Source organism: Microtus ochrogaster, linkage group LG10 (genome assembly GCF_000317375.1).
Source record: "Microtus ochrogaster isolate Prairie Vole_2 linkage group LG10, MicOch1.0, whole genome shotgun sequence".
NCBI classification, from domain to species: domain Eukaryota; kingdom Metazoa; phylum Chordata; class Mammalia; order Rodentia; family Cricetidae; genus Microtus; species Microtus ochrogaster.
Window position 1 is genome coordinate 8,390,073 of NC_022035.1, and position 17,183 is coordinate 8,407,255.

A 17,183-nucleotide genomic window follows, 5' to 3' on the forward strand; every position below is an offset into this window, starting at 1 on the left:
TGTGGTTTTTGTTTGTTTATTTTTTTTAAGTACTAAGTATGTGTTGGTAGAAACACACACATATAAATATATATATATATATATATATATATAATGCATACTTATATATAATGCATAAGCACTTAAATGAAATTTTAAAATTACATAAGGTCTGACTTTTGCTAAAACTAAAAAAATATGTTTTAAAATTTACTTTTCCATACTTTTATGTAATAAATACATTTTCTGTGTCTGATTTTCAAAATTTTGGATTTTGTGTTTCATATACACATGATCTCTGTAAATGTTCTTTGACATTTTTGTTAATTTGACATGTTAATATTTTGTTACTATTATAATACACCTAATAAGTGAGGCTTAGTCATAACGAAAATCATTTGATATATAGTTTTGAATTCACATTTGTGTGCCTATTTAAAGATAATGTATGTTTTCTCTGCCTCCTTTCTTTTTACAGAACACACTAAATATAACAAACAATAACTATTATTCCGTTGAAGTTGAAAATATCACTGCTCAAGTTCAGTTTTCAAAAACAGTTATTGGAAAGGCACGCTTAAACAACATAACTAATATTGGCCCACTTGATATGAAGCAGGTAAGCCTCAGTCACGGACAGTCTGAGAGAGTTAAATGGTTCTGCACGCTGTGTGTTGTAAAAGGGAACGAGGGGGGATGCCCTCAAAGACTTGGACATATGTTGCATATAAGTATAAGCCAAGTTCATTGAAGAAAAGATTTCTAACTCTTGGAAAGTTTTGATTATGTTTAGTGTTTGAACCTTAGCCTCTGTTGACGTTTTCCTTGCTTTTCTGTTGTTTTTGCTTTCAGATTGATTATACGGTACCCACAGTTATTGCTGAGGAAATGAGTTACATGTAGTAAGTGTTGATTTTTAGTTACTTTACCTTTTGTTTTCTGACTTTTTATAACATTATCAGTTCAAATGACCACTTTTTCAGTGTTTGTTCTCTAAGCGTGCTTTGCTGCTTTGTAGTCCACAGTGTACATAATGTATACATATGTACCTGTACCCATGAAAGTCATCTTTACTTCCAAGATTTTGCATATATATTACAAAATATATATTATATGTATATTACTTATTTTTAGTTACAATATATTCATGGTATATTAATATAGGAGTACTGAGATTTTTAATGCATAATAATGTTTTATGGACTCGTAGTTCTGATGACTTTTTAATATTATGTGTGTGTGTGCGCATGCGTGCGTGCGTGCATGTGTGTGCGTGTGTGTGTGTGTGTGTGTGAGGATAAACACACCCATGCATGCATTTGTGGAGGCCAGGGTTGAAGTTGAGTCTTTTCCATTATCAGTTTCTACTTTTATCTTAAGTTAGGGTCCGTTACTGAAAACCTAGAGTTCATTTATTTGGTGACGCTGCCTGGCCAGCAAGCAACTAATATTCTGTCCCCAGCCTCTAGTACTGAATTTACAAGTGCATCCTGCCATTCCTGGCTTTCAGCCTGAGTGCTTGGTATCCAAACTCTAGTTCTCATGATTACCCAGCAAGTGTTTTACCGAAAAGCCATCTCTTCAGCACTTCTTATGTCTTCTTAATAATGAACACATGGGCCCATATTCCCAGCTATTAAGGAGGATGAGAGAGGGAAGATTATTGAGGCCAACCTACATAACATATGGAGATTCCATCTCAAAGGGAAAAAATAAAACAAAAATCGATATTCATTGTTTATTAGGTATACCAGAAATTTCTTAAATAATATAAAAACATTTCTCTTCCCATTTTTATTTCTTTAACAGTGATTTCTGTACACTGGTCTCCATCAAAGTACACAACATAGTACTCATGATGCAGTAAGTATGGTCATGTTTGCAAAAATAGCTCTTGCTAAGACTTTCGGTTTATAAAGTTTTTTAGAAGCTGCATCCCCATGAAAGGCATCTCAGCTGGGCCTTGAGTCTTTCAAGAATGCTACGTAAAATGTAAATGTTTTCTCACTTAGCTAGCTATAGTTGTTCAGAGACACAGTCAAAAACCTGCAGGCCTTATGGAAAGAAGGCAGGGTTAAACACTGAGAGTGTGGGCTAACAGCTGTTCCTTTCTGCTGGGTAAGTACACTTACAGCACCAAGGAAGAGTAATGTGTTGGTGGGTATTGTTGGAGCCCAGAGGACTCTGCAGTAAATGGACAGCTGACAGATTCAGAAGAATAATGTGTTGGTGGGTATTGTTGGAGCCCAGAGGACTCTGCAGTAAATGGACAGCTGACAGATTGAGAAAGGCAAACCCATGACTGTACTCAACTTATAGGACGCCCATCTTGCAGAGCTGCAGGAACACTTGTCTGTTGTAAAAGTTGCTGTCATATCTGTGGAAACCTTGTGAAGCTATGATTCTTCCCTTCAAAATGGGATTCATTTCCAGAACAACTCAGCAGTGTAACCTCTGCCTAGGCAACAGAATGACCGTACCTCATTCCCCCACACCATGAGGCCTTAGAGCAATAACAGTCACTCTTTAGTCAAATTTACATAGAGCCAATCCCACAAAACTACCTGCTAATAGACCACATAGAAATTTCTATAAAAGACAGGTGCTGAGCATGCCCCACCTTTGCTAACAACCAAATCTGTGCGTCCCCAAAGCTGGTTCTCACCAAAGAGTTTGGCTGAGGAGAATGGGTGAATCCAGGAATCAGGGATGTTTAGTAACTTTATCTAATGGTTTGGAAAGTCAGGTACTTCCCCTTGGATGCTGGCTCTTTTCCTGGGTCATGTCACCTGTTCCAGAGTACTGCTTTGTCAGGTTCTACCTGCCCTTTTTGTGATTTTGATATGCATATTATCATTGTCCTTGCCTGTGGAATTTTCCAACTATGTCTGTAAAAATTAGAAACCTTGTGGAGATCATCCCTTCTTCTCCTTCTTCTCGCTACTTCTACTTCTTCCCCTGATTCTCCTTCTTTATTTTCCTTTTTCTTATGCTTCTTCTTTTCCACACCCTTTCACTTACTTTTGCCCCTCACATGAAAAGTAAAGAAGATGCAGAGGTAATGTGCTTGAGTAACTTTTTTTACCCTCAGATCCTTGCTTGTCATAGACATCCGATTCTGAGCCCTGAGGGGGTACTGAGGCTGGTACTCAAGTTCTCCCATAAGGTGTTACTTAGGTACATAAAATATTATTGGTTATATTTGATATTTTGGTCATTAGTTAACATTTAATTTTCATTTTTCCTATCATGAGGGAACCATGTGATTCTTTTTAAACATATAATAAACTACTTTTAGTCAAAATAACTACTTATATTTTTAAATATATATTTTACAAATATGTTTAACATATTTATAAAGAAACACATATTATTATCTATTTTTATATATTATCTATGCAGATAATTGGACAGGGTTGCTCAGTTACCATTTTTGGATGTGGTGAAGAACTGTTTCTTAAGAATCTTATGTCTATAATATTGTCATCATTAATACCAAATCCAAATTATCAGTAACTGATCATTATAATTCAAGATAAGTAGTTTAGGATTTTAACTTATGAGATATAAATTGATATTAGCTTGATTTTTAACCTCAAATAATCTTCTTGGAATAATTTTTACATACAACTTGAGTATTCTTTCCATTCTTTTCCTTTTTAGAGTAACTGTAACAACGACGTACTTTGGACACTCTGAGCAAATATCTCAGGAGAGGTACCAGTATGTGGACTGTGGAAGGAACACAACGTACCAGTTGGCCCAGTCTGAGTATCTAAATGTCCTTCAGCCACAACAGTAAAGCCTGAAGAGCAAGGACACACCCGAGGTTTGCTCAGAACTGTCTGTGAGGACGCACTGCCTAGAAGGAACTCTCGAATTGAGCACGTCTAAAGTGTACCCTAGGACACTGAGGGCTCAGATGACGGAATCTGCTCCTTAGGCGGTTACTGGACTCTTGTTCTGTGTTGATGATTTGCTCATACCAGGAGCCCTTATTCGATTGTAAGTTAACTGATTGGCTCTCTTCTTATATTCGTTCCCAAGGTGAAAAATGAGACTTCCTCTAAATACAATAAGTAATTATATAAAAATCATAGACTTAATCTATAGCTCTATTGATAATATAGTTCACTCATGAACATAATTTGAAAAATAACTTCTGAAGATTTTTATATGAAATTACTGAAAGTCATGGAGGACTTTTAAAAACTAACCTGTTTTATAAATTCCCATTCTTACATGATGGTAGTCTTTTGACTCTATGATAACTTAACTATTAGCTAAATGTTTTTAGCCTTTAATTTGTTGAAATTCTACTCATTTGCATGTTTTTGTCTTATTTTTAGCTAATGGTTGCATCATATTTACCAACCATAACAGTATGCAAAATTCTGTTCTACACTTTGTAAGAACCTCTTAGTATGTGCTTCATGAATTTTGTGTGATCATCAAACATATTCCTTTTGTGTACAATATTGTAAATAAACTGCATGGCTTTTATACAGCTTTGATAAATGTCAAATGAAGTGGTACTGATTGAGAAGTAAAGCAAGTTGTTCACAAAAAATAAAACAGGGCAATGAAATTCAGAAATCTATAAAGTAACAGTAGATTCTGACAACTTGTTAGATCTGGCATAAAATAGATATATAACAAAACAGTTTGATGCTTTACTTTTATGTTGCTTTTCATATTAAAAATTACATAAATATTTTTCACAATGATTAGGTATCATCAATTTTATGAATGCTTTATGGAGGGAAATTATTTTTTACTAAAAATTATTCAAGAAATCCTTTCATTGAACATTGATGGCGGTATCAAAATAAAACCTGTAGTTTGCTTTTAAATTTTTAGTCTTTGTAATCATACTGATTTGATGCTTTTAGCAGTTAATGTAGTCTTCCTTTTTAAAATTTCATCTAGCACTGTTTACAAGTATGATGGATGTGTTCACCTTGTGACATATTTTGAGTACCATTTTCCATAAGGTTCTTTACCTTATTCACTCAGAAAACTCTAAGACCCTAACACTAATCATAGGAGCTAAGTATGATACCAGATTGTTGGAGGAGGGCCGCTTGGGCATTTCAGCCACTCAGCTGAATAATCACACAGAAACCATATTATTTAAATCACTGCTTGGCCCATTAGCTCTAGCCTCTTATTGGCTATCTTTACATCTTAATTTAACCCATGTTTATTAATCTGTGTATCACCACGAGGCTGTAGCTTACTGGGAAAAGTTTCAGCATCTGTGTCCAGTGGGGCTCCATGGCTTCTCTCTGACTCCACCTCCTTTCTCCCAGCATTTAGTTTACTTTTCCCTGCCTAGCTCTGTTCTGTCCTGCTATAGGTCCAAAGCACTCCTTTATTAACCAGTGGCATGCACAACACACAGAGGAAAATACCACATCACCAGATTAATTTCTCTTTGTTTTCTCATTGAAGAAATTGGATTTTCCTTTTCACATCCCCAAGTGCCTACCTTAGTTGTGGTGTGTAGCCTGTTTACCAGTCTGGTTCTCAAGTATCAAACATAAATTCTAATGGCTTAATCCTGTCCCTTAAGTACATTTATGTCTTTCCCATACCATATTCCTCACTGTGAGTGAACATTTCCAGCATCCATTGTGTGTGTGTGTGTGTGTGTGTGTGTGTGTGTGTGTGTGTGTGTCTTACATTCCCAGGGGTTACAAGGCTGGCCTTCCTGTCCCAGCCAGACCATTCTTTACAGTCATTCCTTCTCTAGTCAAAGCAGTCTTTGATGGATGCTTTCCTTTCCTGTGCTTGCTGGTCATCCTCTTCCCCCACCACCTTCCACGTTTGTTCTCCTCCAGTCTGCACAAATTGCACCAATGTCCTGGTGGGCTTATTCCTTCTGAATTAAACTCGCTTCATTATCTGTATTCTCTCATTTTAACATAACCAGTGGCTGTGACTCATCTGATTTTCCTTTTGTCCAGAAATATTTAATCCTATTTCTTGAAAATCCCACTGTTATCAGTAGTTAGAGCTCCAAGCCTGTGTCTCTTCTTGACCAGTAAACTATGTAGTTTAATGTTTGGTCAGTTAACTTTGATGCTTTAGTGACTTTCTATGTGTAAAATCAAAATGTAAAGAAATCGTTCTATGCTTTCTGTTGTGCTTTTCCCTACCCTTTATGCCTCATTACATGGTGTACAACATTCATTCATCTCTTCATATGCCTCATGTAGTAGTAGTCACCTTCTGGGTTCCTTCTGTGTGTGTTTTAGTCTGGGATTGCACTGTGTAAGTGAGCAAGTCTGTTTCACCTTCTTCTAGAGTGCCTGTGGAAGGCCTGACGGGCAGGACAGTGCAGCAGCTGGAAGCAACTTTGCTCCCAGTGATTCAATTGCAGTTTTTTCTTAACTTTTAAAATTTCAGTCACGTATACACATCTAGGTTTAATGTCTAGTTTTGATGATGTTTGAGTCACTAAAAAAAAAAAACAGCTGGAATTTAAACCCAAGTGAAAGATAAAAGGAAGAGAGATGCAGATTGCCTATGACTATTCAAGGGGTATCAAGTAACTCCTGGGTAAGCCAGGATGATAAAAAGCTGTAAGTTAATGAAACTGAAACAAACAACAACAGAACCCATGTATTGGAGAAACTAAACAATAGCTGTCGAAGCATTGGGAAGTATGAACGAGACTTTGGCTTTCCTTGGGTCAGTGCTGAGTCTGACTTCTGGCATGGAGAAAGGGTAGGTATAAGTATATTTTTATGGGTACCTTCATAACCCAGCCAGACAGTTGATGAAGACATTATAGCATTGCTCAATGTTCTCGGAAGTAAATTCTGTTCTGTTCTAATCCGGTACTCTCCCAGACTGTGTGGATATTGTATTTACAATACACTGCTGTTGCTCTCTTCTCTGCTTTTCTTACGTGATTTCTCAGCAGGATGCTGAGAGGAGTCGCTTTAAAATGATATTTCAGCAGATACTTTCCCTGTGGCCAGAACTAGGTTCTCTCTCTCTCATATTTGTGCCCTATTATTTAAAATATCTATCAGAAAGCCATGACTTAATGCTGTTAAAAATTAGAAGTGTCCAGTTAACTGGTTCGTTGGATAAAGATGTTGCCATGGCAGATGAGCTGAGTTCAGTTTCTACATCTCATAGCAGAAGGGGAGATCTTAACTTCTACAAGTTGTTCTCTGTTGTCCACACACACACAGTACAAATGTATATGCACACATAAATAACACACACAAATGCATGTAAAAATAGAATAAAATTTCTTGAAGTTAATAGTGAGGGGCTAAGATTTTGGTAACTTCAAATTGCTACTTAAAATATTTCTAAAACTAAATTGAAAAAATGTATATAGGATACTTTAAAGCCTATCCTGGAACTTAATTTTTGTTTCACTGTTTAATACTCCTCAATAATTCCAATAAAAATAAAACATTTTCAGTGTGAATCATTTATAAGTAAGATTATTCTGTTTGAGATTTGTAATCCAGTGTAAAAATATCACACATGAGATAATTCCTTGAAATTGCTTGAAAGCCCATATTGAGGTAACATTTAATAGACCATAACTTTATTCTGTGCCCAGTTTTCTTTTGATTCCTGTTTACTTGGGCTTAATGAAGTAGTTATTTTATTTAAAAAAAAAAAGTTACAAGAGTAAAATATAACTCACTTCAGATCTTGAAATTTGCACTTAGGAAATGGCAGTGCAGTGTACAAAGGGTTAGGAGGTGACATCAAAACACAGGATAAGTAACGTCTTAGAAGACTTGAAACTTGGCCCTAATGAGTCTTAGCCTTATTGGGAAATAATGTTGGATATTTTATCGGCAAGTGTGTTTCTGAGTGTTTGCCATTCTCTTTGGTTTTTAAAGTGCTTAAGTTAATAGACATTTAGTCAATGCTTTGTATTTTAAAAGATTGTTCCATTCATATATTTTAAAAGTATACAAGCTTTAGGTTTTCAAATACATTATTTGTCTTTTTTGGCAAGTAATAAGAGTTGATCTTAAAGTCGTTGATATGTAATCACAAGGTAAACTGGGTGCCCTTCGGTAAGAGTTTGAGAACACTGAAATACAACAGTTGCTTGGCCCAGAGAACATCTTAGAAGGGCCAGCTTTATGCCTCTCACTTTTTTTGTGTGTGTGTGAAACTAGGTTTTAAATGAGATATTTAACGTTTTAAGAAAAATTATTACATGTCTGAGATAGTTGGGTAAGAACCATTATTCAAGTATTATTTTTTTTTAAATGAATGTATTTGTGATATACTTGGATCAAAAATTTAAATTCTATATCCAAGATTTACTTACATAGCAATATTCATTCGCAGTTTGTAATTGGAACTACATTGTGAGTCTTTGGTTTGCTTAGTTACAGGTTTCATGGAGGAATTTTGAAACTTACCTTTAGTTTGGGTAAAACCAATAGTGATATGGTTACTAAATGGAATTCCCATGTTTTCAAATGTTAATGCAATCCCTTTTCTAGTTTGTTTGCATGTTTAACACAACCTCTAAGTTGAAGAACATAGAGTGGTTGGTGTTCAACCCTCAAAGCACTGCATAGATAGCTTAGCAAGATTATGAGAAGCTTTTCATAGTTGAGTCTAACTGTCCTAGAAGGAAGTGATTGCCTTCTGTTTAATTACATTCATTGAAATGTGTTTAGGAAAAATGTTTTCAGGATATTTTGTATGCTGCAAAACACAAAAGAATAGTATTGTGCCAATGGCCAAAGGTAATATTACTACCATGTAGAAGTCCAAATTGACCCACTTCACTCAGAATTTTAGAAACTAGAAGTCTGGGGGATGCTGCATCAGCTGTCTTGGGTGATACTTAGTGCTGTCCAGGATGAGGAGAAACAAAGTCAGACTGCGCTAGATGCAGAGTATCGTTACACAGAGGCTGGCTAGCTGTATACTTGCTCTTTAGTGGTCTCCATCATGGTACATCTATTAAATTTATTATTTGTACAGTTCAGTTCTGAATTATAGTTATGATTGCCATTTGTGTAGGAAAATGTGGTTGTAATAGGAAGAAAAGAATAGACATGCCCCTCAATGCTATTTTTTAAATTCACTTGTAACTGTTACTCTTATACTTGTGTATGACAAAATAAAATTTGTAAAAATCATTTTAGCATGAAAAATAAAATTTATATCAATGAATTATTTGGCTTATGCTCTTGAAGTGTTGTAAATACAGATATTTTAGTCCCCTCAGCTTTGTAGAATCTGAGCATGAGCCTCACTCATCTTTGACATCTCTTTCTTTGATCCACTCTAGCTTCCATTTTTGTCCTCAAGTGTAGATGGAGGCCGCTTATTTGTTCCCAAATAAGCCCCCGAAATCACCCCACAGAAACTGTATTAATTAAATCACTCCTTGGCCTCTTAGCTCTAGCTTCTTATTGACTAACTCTTACATCTTAATTTAACCCATTTCTATTAATCTGTGTATCGCCACGTGACTGTGGCTTACTGGCAAAGTTCCGTCTGGCATCTGTCTCTGGCGGGGCTACATGGCTTCTTCTGACTCCACCTCCCGACTTCTTTTCTCCTAGCACTTAGTTTAGTTTTCCCTGCCTAGCTGTGTCCTGCCCTGCTATAGGCCCAAGGCAGTTTCTTTATTAATCAGTGGTAATCACAGCACACAGAGGGGAATCCCACATCACTCAAGTTCTACCCAAAATATCTCTGGATTCTTATGTATGGACTCTCTATTGCTCCTCTTCCCTTGTTCTTTATAAGAAAAAAAAAAGGCCTAGGTCCTTTCTCTGATGTTGAACCCATTAATTATCTGTTCACCATAGCCTAACTTTACAGTCTCCACTGGGAACTTGTGTCAGCCGTTTGCTCATACATTTATACACGATTCTGTATTCATTTATTCTCACCTCCATTATATCTTCCCTAATGCTCAGCTCGTATCCCACCTCCTGCTCTCTTTCTTTCCAATGGATCCACAGTTGATAATATTTTCCCTGTGTATTTGAACCTAAAATGTCCTCTCTTAAACTGAATTTAATAGTGTTTCAAATATTTACATAGGTCTATGTGTATTCAAATATCTTTATCAGCATAGAGTCTTTATTTTAAGCACAGTTTTCAAAGTGTTGTAAAAAATAGATGAGCTGAGGTTAGATGAGATGTGCTCTAAAGTATGTTGGTAGGATAATGAAGATAAAGATGTTTGTTTTGTTTTGTTTAAGTCTGATATTTAAAAAAAAAAGTGAAGTGAGAAAGAAGCAACAAGTTGATGAAGTTTTTACTCTGGTAAATTCCTTTGATCAAAGTTTTTATATTTTTTAAGATGTAAATTTTAGTTTCCAAGACAGTGTATCGTCTAGGACCCCAATACATGATGTCATGTCTGCCTTAATTTAGTGAGGAGCAAAAGGCCAACGTCTGCAGACAGCTTTAAGGACCAAGAAAGGTGTTTTCATACACCGTAATTGAGCACATTTAAGTTTAAATGTATGCTTCACAAGTAGCTTTTCAAATGACAATGAAAAGTGTGATTTTTACTTTCTAAGAAATGGTTTTCTGTGTTTAATGTTTAGTCTTGGAAAGAAAAATTTCAGAAATTTGTACAGTGCATTATATTTTATGTTGATATTGTAAGTCAAAATTTGCTCTTTGAATCCAGTGCTGTAAGAAGTTAGCCATCACAATCTTGGCAAAATTTATCTTTACTTCGTAAGTCCAATATTAGGAATGGGACACACTACAGAATTTTTAAAAGTCTCCCTGAGCAGATCAAGTGCAAAATGAATCCTGACCTTAAATGTAAAAAGAATGTTTCTTCCAATGAAACAAAAGCAATTTTGTCTAATTATTTTTGCTCTTTAGAATAAATGTAAATGAGCTATCAGTGAGACATTGACGATCTAAAATTGATTTTAAAAATGGTCACATATGGTCTCTTTCACTAAGGATGTTTACAGAATACACACTTTCAAATATCTGAAATTGGGGCTTGAGAGATTCAGTGTGAAACAGTGCTTACTGTGCTTCCCGAAGGACTGGAATCTGATCCCAGCAGGAGGGATCGTGGTTGATCACTGCAGCTTGCTAGATTTCAGCCAAACCAAGGAAATAAGCTGCAAGTTCAGGAAGACCCAGCCTCCAGAGGAATAGGTGGGGAGTGGTAGGCTGGGACTCAGTGCCCTTGCATGATCTCCACGTGTGTGTGCAGTCTGCTTACCTAACACACGTGCACATGCTCAGGCACACTCACGCACACACACATGCACACACACACAAATCTTTAAAAATCCGAAATTGCTTCCTTGTTTTCTGCCTGGATAGTTTTGTGGGTTTTGTTTTGTTTTTCAGATACAGAATTTTCTAAAATGAAATTATTTGAATATTACTTGTCACAACTAATTTAAAAACATAACCTCCAAACAATAGCTTTCAAAATATTAAAACAGTGACTCTTTTTTTTTTTTTTTTTTTTGGATTTTTCGAGACAGGGTTTGTCTGTGGTTTTGGAGCCTGTCCTGGAACTAGCTCTTGTAGACCAGGCTGGTCTCGAACTCACAAAGATCTGCCTGCCTCTGCCTCCCGAGTGCTGGGATTAAAGGCGTGCGCCATCACCGCCTGGCCTAAAACAGTGACTCTTGAATAAGTTCATATCTAGATAAAAATAAATCTGATCATAGAAGTGTACACCCATTCCAGTACTCAGGGGACCAAGTCCAAAGGATCACTCAATCTTGGGTATTTGAGATCTGCCTGGGCAACCTAGTGAGATGTCCCACTTACAGAATTCCAGAAAATATGTGCTTTTAGATCCCTGGGACTATGGAATACCTGTAATTTTTGTGTGCTTTACATTTTTGTAAGACTTAGCCCTACATAAAATGTGGTTGACTTATTTGTCTTTTGCTGGCGTAGTTATACTACTACATAGGAATTGTCTTTGGTTACTATGCTAGGATGAAACATGACCAAGCAAGTTTTATAAAAGAAGCATTGAATTGGTGTTTGCCTCTAATTTCAGAGGGTTAGTCCATGATCACCGTGCCAGGGGACACTGGGGCATATAGGCAGGCATGGTGCTGGAGAAGTAGGTGAGAACTACATCCTGATCTTCAGGCAGTAGGAAGAGATAAACACCAGACCCGGTGTAGGCGTTTAAACCCTCAGAGCTCCCATCCCCAATCTTAAAAAGTTTCAAATGTGGCATCTGTAATGTGATCCAAAGTCAGAAGGCCCTAACGTTACAAACATGTCACCTAGATGACGGTGATGGAGTCCTATCAGTCACACTCATTCCAATGGATGAAATAATATATTTGTGTTTGTATCCTGTTTATTGAGACTAGTTGAGCTTGGAAGAAAAAGTGGATGGTTACCCTAAAAGAAAAACTGGGGAAATTATCTTGTACTATGTGTATCAGGAGGTTCAGCTTACCTGTAAAGCCACACTTGTACATTCCTTTCTTAAACAGTAGCACTGTGACTTCATAACCTTTGGATTTGAGGTTTCAGTTTTAACTTACTAATAATGAAAATAATGCATTGCTTTGGTAAATGGGTTTTGACTTAAGTCAAAATCTCACCACTGTGAGAGCTATTAAAGGCGGAGGTATTTCGTGATACCAGAATCTCCCTTTTTATGACACTCTGATATTACCTAACTATAATACTGAGAATTTTGAGCATTTAATTAATTAACATGGTGAGATATTGATACCAGATTTTGATTGACCCAATGACCTCTGAGCAGCAACTAACTACAAGGCAAAGTGTGGCATGTTACAGTAATATACAAATAAAAAATGCACATTTTCTATTCCAAAATTTAAATGAAGAGAGCTAAAAACAAATGTCTTTAAAAAAACCAATTAATGTTTTAAAACTAGCTACCGGGGTGGGAATGGAGCCAAGCCCTAGCCTCACACAGGGTGTTGGGAACTCTAACTGAGATTGAAAAGAGAAGCAAGATCTCCCCTGGTCACAACTGTAAATATAAACAAAAGTTAGCTCATTTCTGATAAAGGCTTATTTTAGATAAATATAACAACCTCAGCCAATAAGTAGCCAACTAGGATGGTTATGTAACTGGGGATTTCCAAATAGATAAATTTTTGGCACGTTTACTGTTTTTGCAGAGTGGAAAATTAAACTTGTGGGTTCATGCATGCTGGACAAGCATTCCACTGAGCTCCATCCTCAGCTCTAAATAATTTATTTTCCTTTCTCATGTTCCTACTAGATAACTCTGACCCTTTGTCATTGGCCCTCTAGTCTGTCACATATTTCCCACTGCATGCATTTCTTCTTTTCTTCTTATTCAAACTCCAACGTTACTAGAATTTTATCTAAAAAAAAAAAAAAAAAAAAAAAAAAAAAAAAAAAATGAGGCTGGAGCAATCTAGTATACAAAAATAAAGTGACCCACGTTCTTTCCATCTGAGAAGTAGTTCACGCTCCTCTGTTCACCCCATGCACATTCGTCTTGTGATGAACAAGCCTGAGCTCAAGCAATGTTTTAAAGGGATGCGAGGTAAGGAAGATGCTAAGGCATCAAACAGCTCTCCAAGCAGCTGATGCTTTATGGGTAGCGAGTAGTGTGCCAGCCTTCCGATGGCCATCTACATTCGCACATCCTCATTGGTCTATCTTCATAAGTTGAACAAGTATTTTCTGAGCAGGGCTGTACATTACGGAATGGTGGAGAAAATAACTTTTCTTACTCATCCTACTAAAGCTGACATAAGCTGTGTAGTGTATTTTCCATCTTTTGTTAGAAATAGATTATATGATTTTTTTTTCCTCTTCAGTCCTCTCTGGGTGTTAAACCTGCCTTTATCATTTCATGATATTAAAAAGGTGAATATCTTAAAACATATATTCCTCCATAAATAGTAGTAAGATAACATTTCCCTGACATCCACGTTTTATGTCGGTGGTACTCGGCCACCAGGAGCACTGACAAGGAGCCCAGAAAGAGGGACTTTCTTCAGGTGAGCCACAGAAAACAGTCCTATGCATTACCAAGATTTTTAAGTACTAGAAAGACTCAACTTGTTTTTTAACTTTCAAATTGAAGAAGTGCTCAATGGCATTTTCTGTCCACATTAAGCTTTTTTTTTTTTTTTAGTTTATCTAGAACTACAGACAGAAATACTGGCAGCAGGCAGCCTCTCGGAATTGCTTTATAAGCTTCCTATTTAAAGTTTTAGACCATTCACTCTAATAGGATTCCAGCTGAGCTGCAGAGGCATTTAACCAGGTCAGCTGGCTGTAGCCAGAATTAATCGGAACTTAGATTCCTGCAAATAACAGATGTATTCAACTGTAATTATTTTGCAAGGCTAAGTTACTTTGTAGCTTAGAGGTTGGAACTTGAAGGCAGCATAGGACCGTGTGTGTTTGCTCTTACTATGATCAATTCTTTTTATTTCAGGAAATTGGTGATGTAATCATGTGCTTATTTGCTTATTACAGTTTTAGCCCAAACTAAAGACCAAATTTACAAAATGACACGTAGATTCAGATCCATTCCTTTCAAGAGTTATGCAGTGGTGGGACGTCAGGGGTGGAAATGGGGGCTCCCATTGTCCTTCAAGCCTACTGCAACTGAACTGGACTTCCATTCTTTTTTTTTTTTTAATTAAATTTTATTATTCATCTTCCATTCTTATTCTGAAACAAGGACTGGCCCAGTGGCCCAGACTGGCTCCAGAGTCACTATGCAGGCTGGCTCCTCAGTAATTACTCAAACACCTTTCTTATACAACTCAGGTTCACCTGCCTAAGAATGGTGTCGCCCAGTTAGGCTGGACCCTCCCCCGTCATTCAACAATGAAGAACAGGCCAATTTGATGGAGTCAATTGCTCAGTTGATGTTCCTTCCACCCAAGAGACGGGCTGCAGTCTAGTTGATGTAGATGGATGAGCACACCATTGGAAAAAACAAAACAAAATGAACACAGTTCAGAGCGTGTTTCCATAAATGTTTGCTTGAGAATAGAAGACCTAACCCGACTGTGGGTGGCCTCATTCCACAGCCTGGAATCCCAGACTGGAAACAAAAACAAAAACAAAACGACAAGCTGCACACCAGCATTCATTTCTCTATGTCCCGACTGTGGACATAATGTGACACCAAATCTCTGCTACCATGAATTCCCTATCAGAATGTTCTCACAGCATCTGTTGCCGAAAGTAAGGCTCTCCTTCCTTAAGCTGCTTTTGCCAGATATTTCGTCACAGCAACAAGAAAAATAACTAATAGAGAAGCCCAAGAGAAACTCAGTGTAGTCATCTCTGGATAAACAGTAAGTTTTGTCAAACCCACTCCTAAAATACAGAAAGCAAAATGATGTCACACATAGAGAAACTGACCAATAAGCAGTGTTCATGAACACTCATATAGTTGTGGTTACCTGTAACCTGTTACTCAGGAAGTTGCACCTAAACCCAAAAGTATACATTGTCAGAACTTTACACTTTATGTTACTATAACATCTATTACTAATGCAAACCTGCATAGCTTATATGACTATGTACTCTTGCAGGTAACTTCTGTTTACTTCTATGCAGCACAACTAAAAATCAGCAAAATTATAAACCAGGAAATTTGGACAATAGGTAACTCAATAATGAAATTATTTTGGAGATCATTTACTCTATAATACCTCTGAAACCATTACATTTTAAATACCCAGGTATACCTGGTATAGTCACAATCTGAAATGTTCCCAAGATCCATGTGTCCTCGGTTGATACTATTTTGGAAGGTTCTAGAAGTTTACTAAACAGTACCTAACTGGAGGAAGTTGATTCTAGGTCTTGGAGTTTTATGTCCTTGGCCTCTTTTCTGCTTGCCATGAAGTGGGCAGCTCTCCTTCAGCACCGTGATATCCTGTCCAAGTTTAAGAGACTAAGCAATCATGAATTAAAACCCTGGAAGCCGTGGCCCAGTAAAGTAATTCATTCCTCCTTTGATTTTCTTTTCTTGGGTATCTGGTCATAGAGACATAAACATAACTACATCTTTTAAAACTCCAAAAAGTCACTAGGAGAGATACAAGCAATTCCAATAAAAAAATAAATAAATAAATGTTTTCATTATAAAAATCTCTTAACATTTAATGGAAACTTCAGTCTCATCCTGACTTCAAAGCTGCTTCTGATTAATCCCAGTTCAGGCCTCATTTATTCAATCAGAAATGATATGATCTGGATGGAAGGAGGAGCATCCCACTCACATTCTTGATCTACTTCACTCTTCATTGTTTTGGACTTGAAGATGTGAGGATTCAAAACAGAGAAATCAGAGGAAGAGAAAAAAATTCTTTTATTATTTTGTTTTACTTCTTGTGTAGGATGTAGTAATTTAATTTCCTTTGAATTGGTAGAGATTGGCCATTCATTCCATTTTGGCAGAAATGATTCCACCAGCTCCTCTGGGGAATTAGTTAGGGTCCTTGGGAACACCTATGGAGACCCATGAACTGTTCCCTGTAATTCCATTCCAGAGCCTGTATCTTAGAGTTCCTTTACCTCAGGAGAAATCTCACCTAGGGAATAATACAGCAGTAGCTATAATCATTTGGCATAGGGGGAAGTTGTAAATACCAAAATTCATGAGCATATATACCCATTTATCACAGTGGCTATCTTCAGTAAGGTGATTATGTATAATTCGAATTTTGCTTTATCATTTTTCATAGTTTATTGTTTTATAGGGCTACATATAATTTTCAAAGTAATATGTTCAAATAATACAAATCAGAAATGTTCCAGAGAAAGATATTTGTGTTGGACCCTGAAGTCCAATCACCGAGGAGGAGTTGCCCCATGAAACTACTCTCACACCACAGTTGATTTAAAAGCAAGAGGATTTAATTAATTCTGTTGTGACAGGGTCTTTCAGCATTCGAGAAGCCAAAAGACCCTGAATGCCTGTCACAAGCCACTTTTAAAGCAAAAGGTCATAAAAACAAGGGGGGGGGGGCTACTCAGGGGTTGTTCTTCAACTAGTAGTATTGGCTTATTCAAAGGGCTATTAACAGTGATTGGTCTGAGCCAGGGCTGGAGGGTGGTTGCAAGATCAATTGAGTAACATTTGAAGGTTACTTTGACCCCTTCCCAGGGACTAAGTCAAAACATCAGGAACTGAGTCAACACCTAAGGGTTATCTTTCCCCTATTCCAATAACTGAGTTCTATTTG

The 17,183-nt window shown here is 36.9% G+C and overlaps 1 protein-coding gene across 1 annotated transcript in view; it reads left to right on the forward strand.

The window, feature by feature from the left end:
- The window catches only part of Tmem106b (transmembrane protein 106B), a 22,851-nt gene extending 18,019 nt beyond the window's left edge, over positions 1-4,832 (forward strand). Inside the window, exons 6-9 of the mRNA XM_005363723.3 lie at positions 458-598; positions 832-881; positions 1,789-1,842; positions 3,643-4,832. Of these exons, the coding sequence (XP_005363780.1) occupies positions 458-598; positions 832-881; positions 1,789-1,842; positions 3,643-3,781 (384 nt within the window). The 3' untranslated portion in view covers positions 3,782-4,832. The remainder of the gene's footprint in view (positions 1-457; positions 599-831; positions 882-1,788; positions 1,843-3,642) is intronic.
- Positions 4,833-17,183: the final 12,351 nt, after the last annotated feature.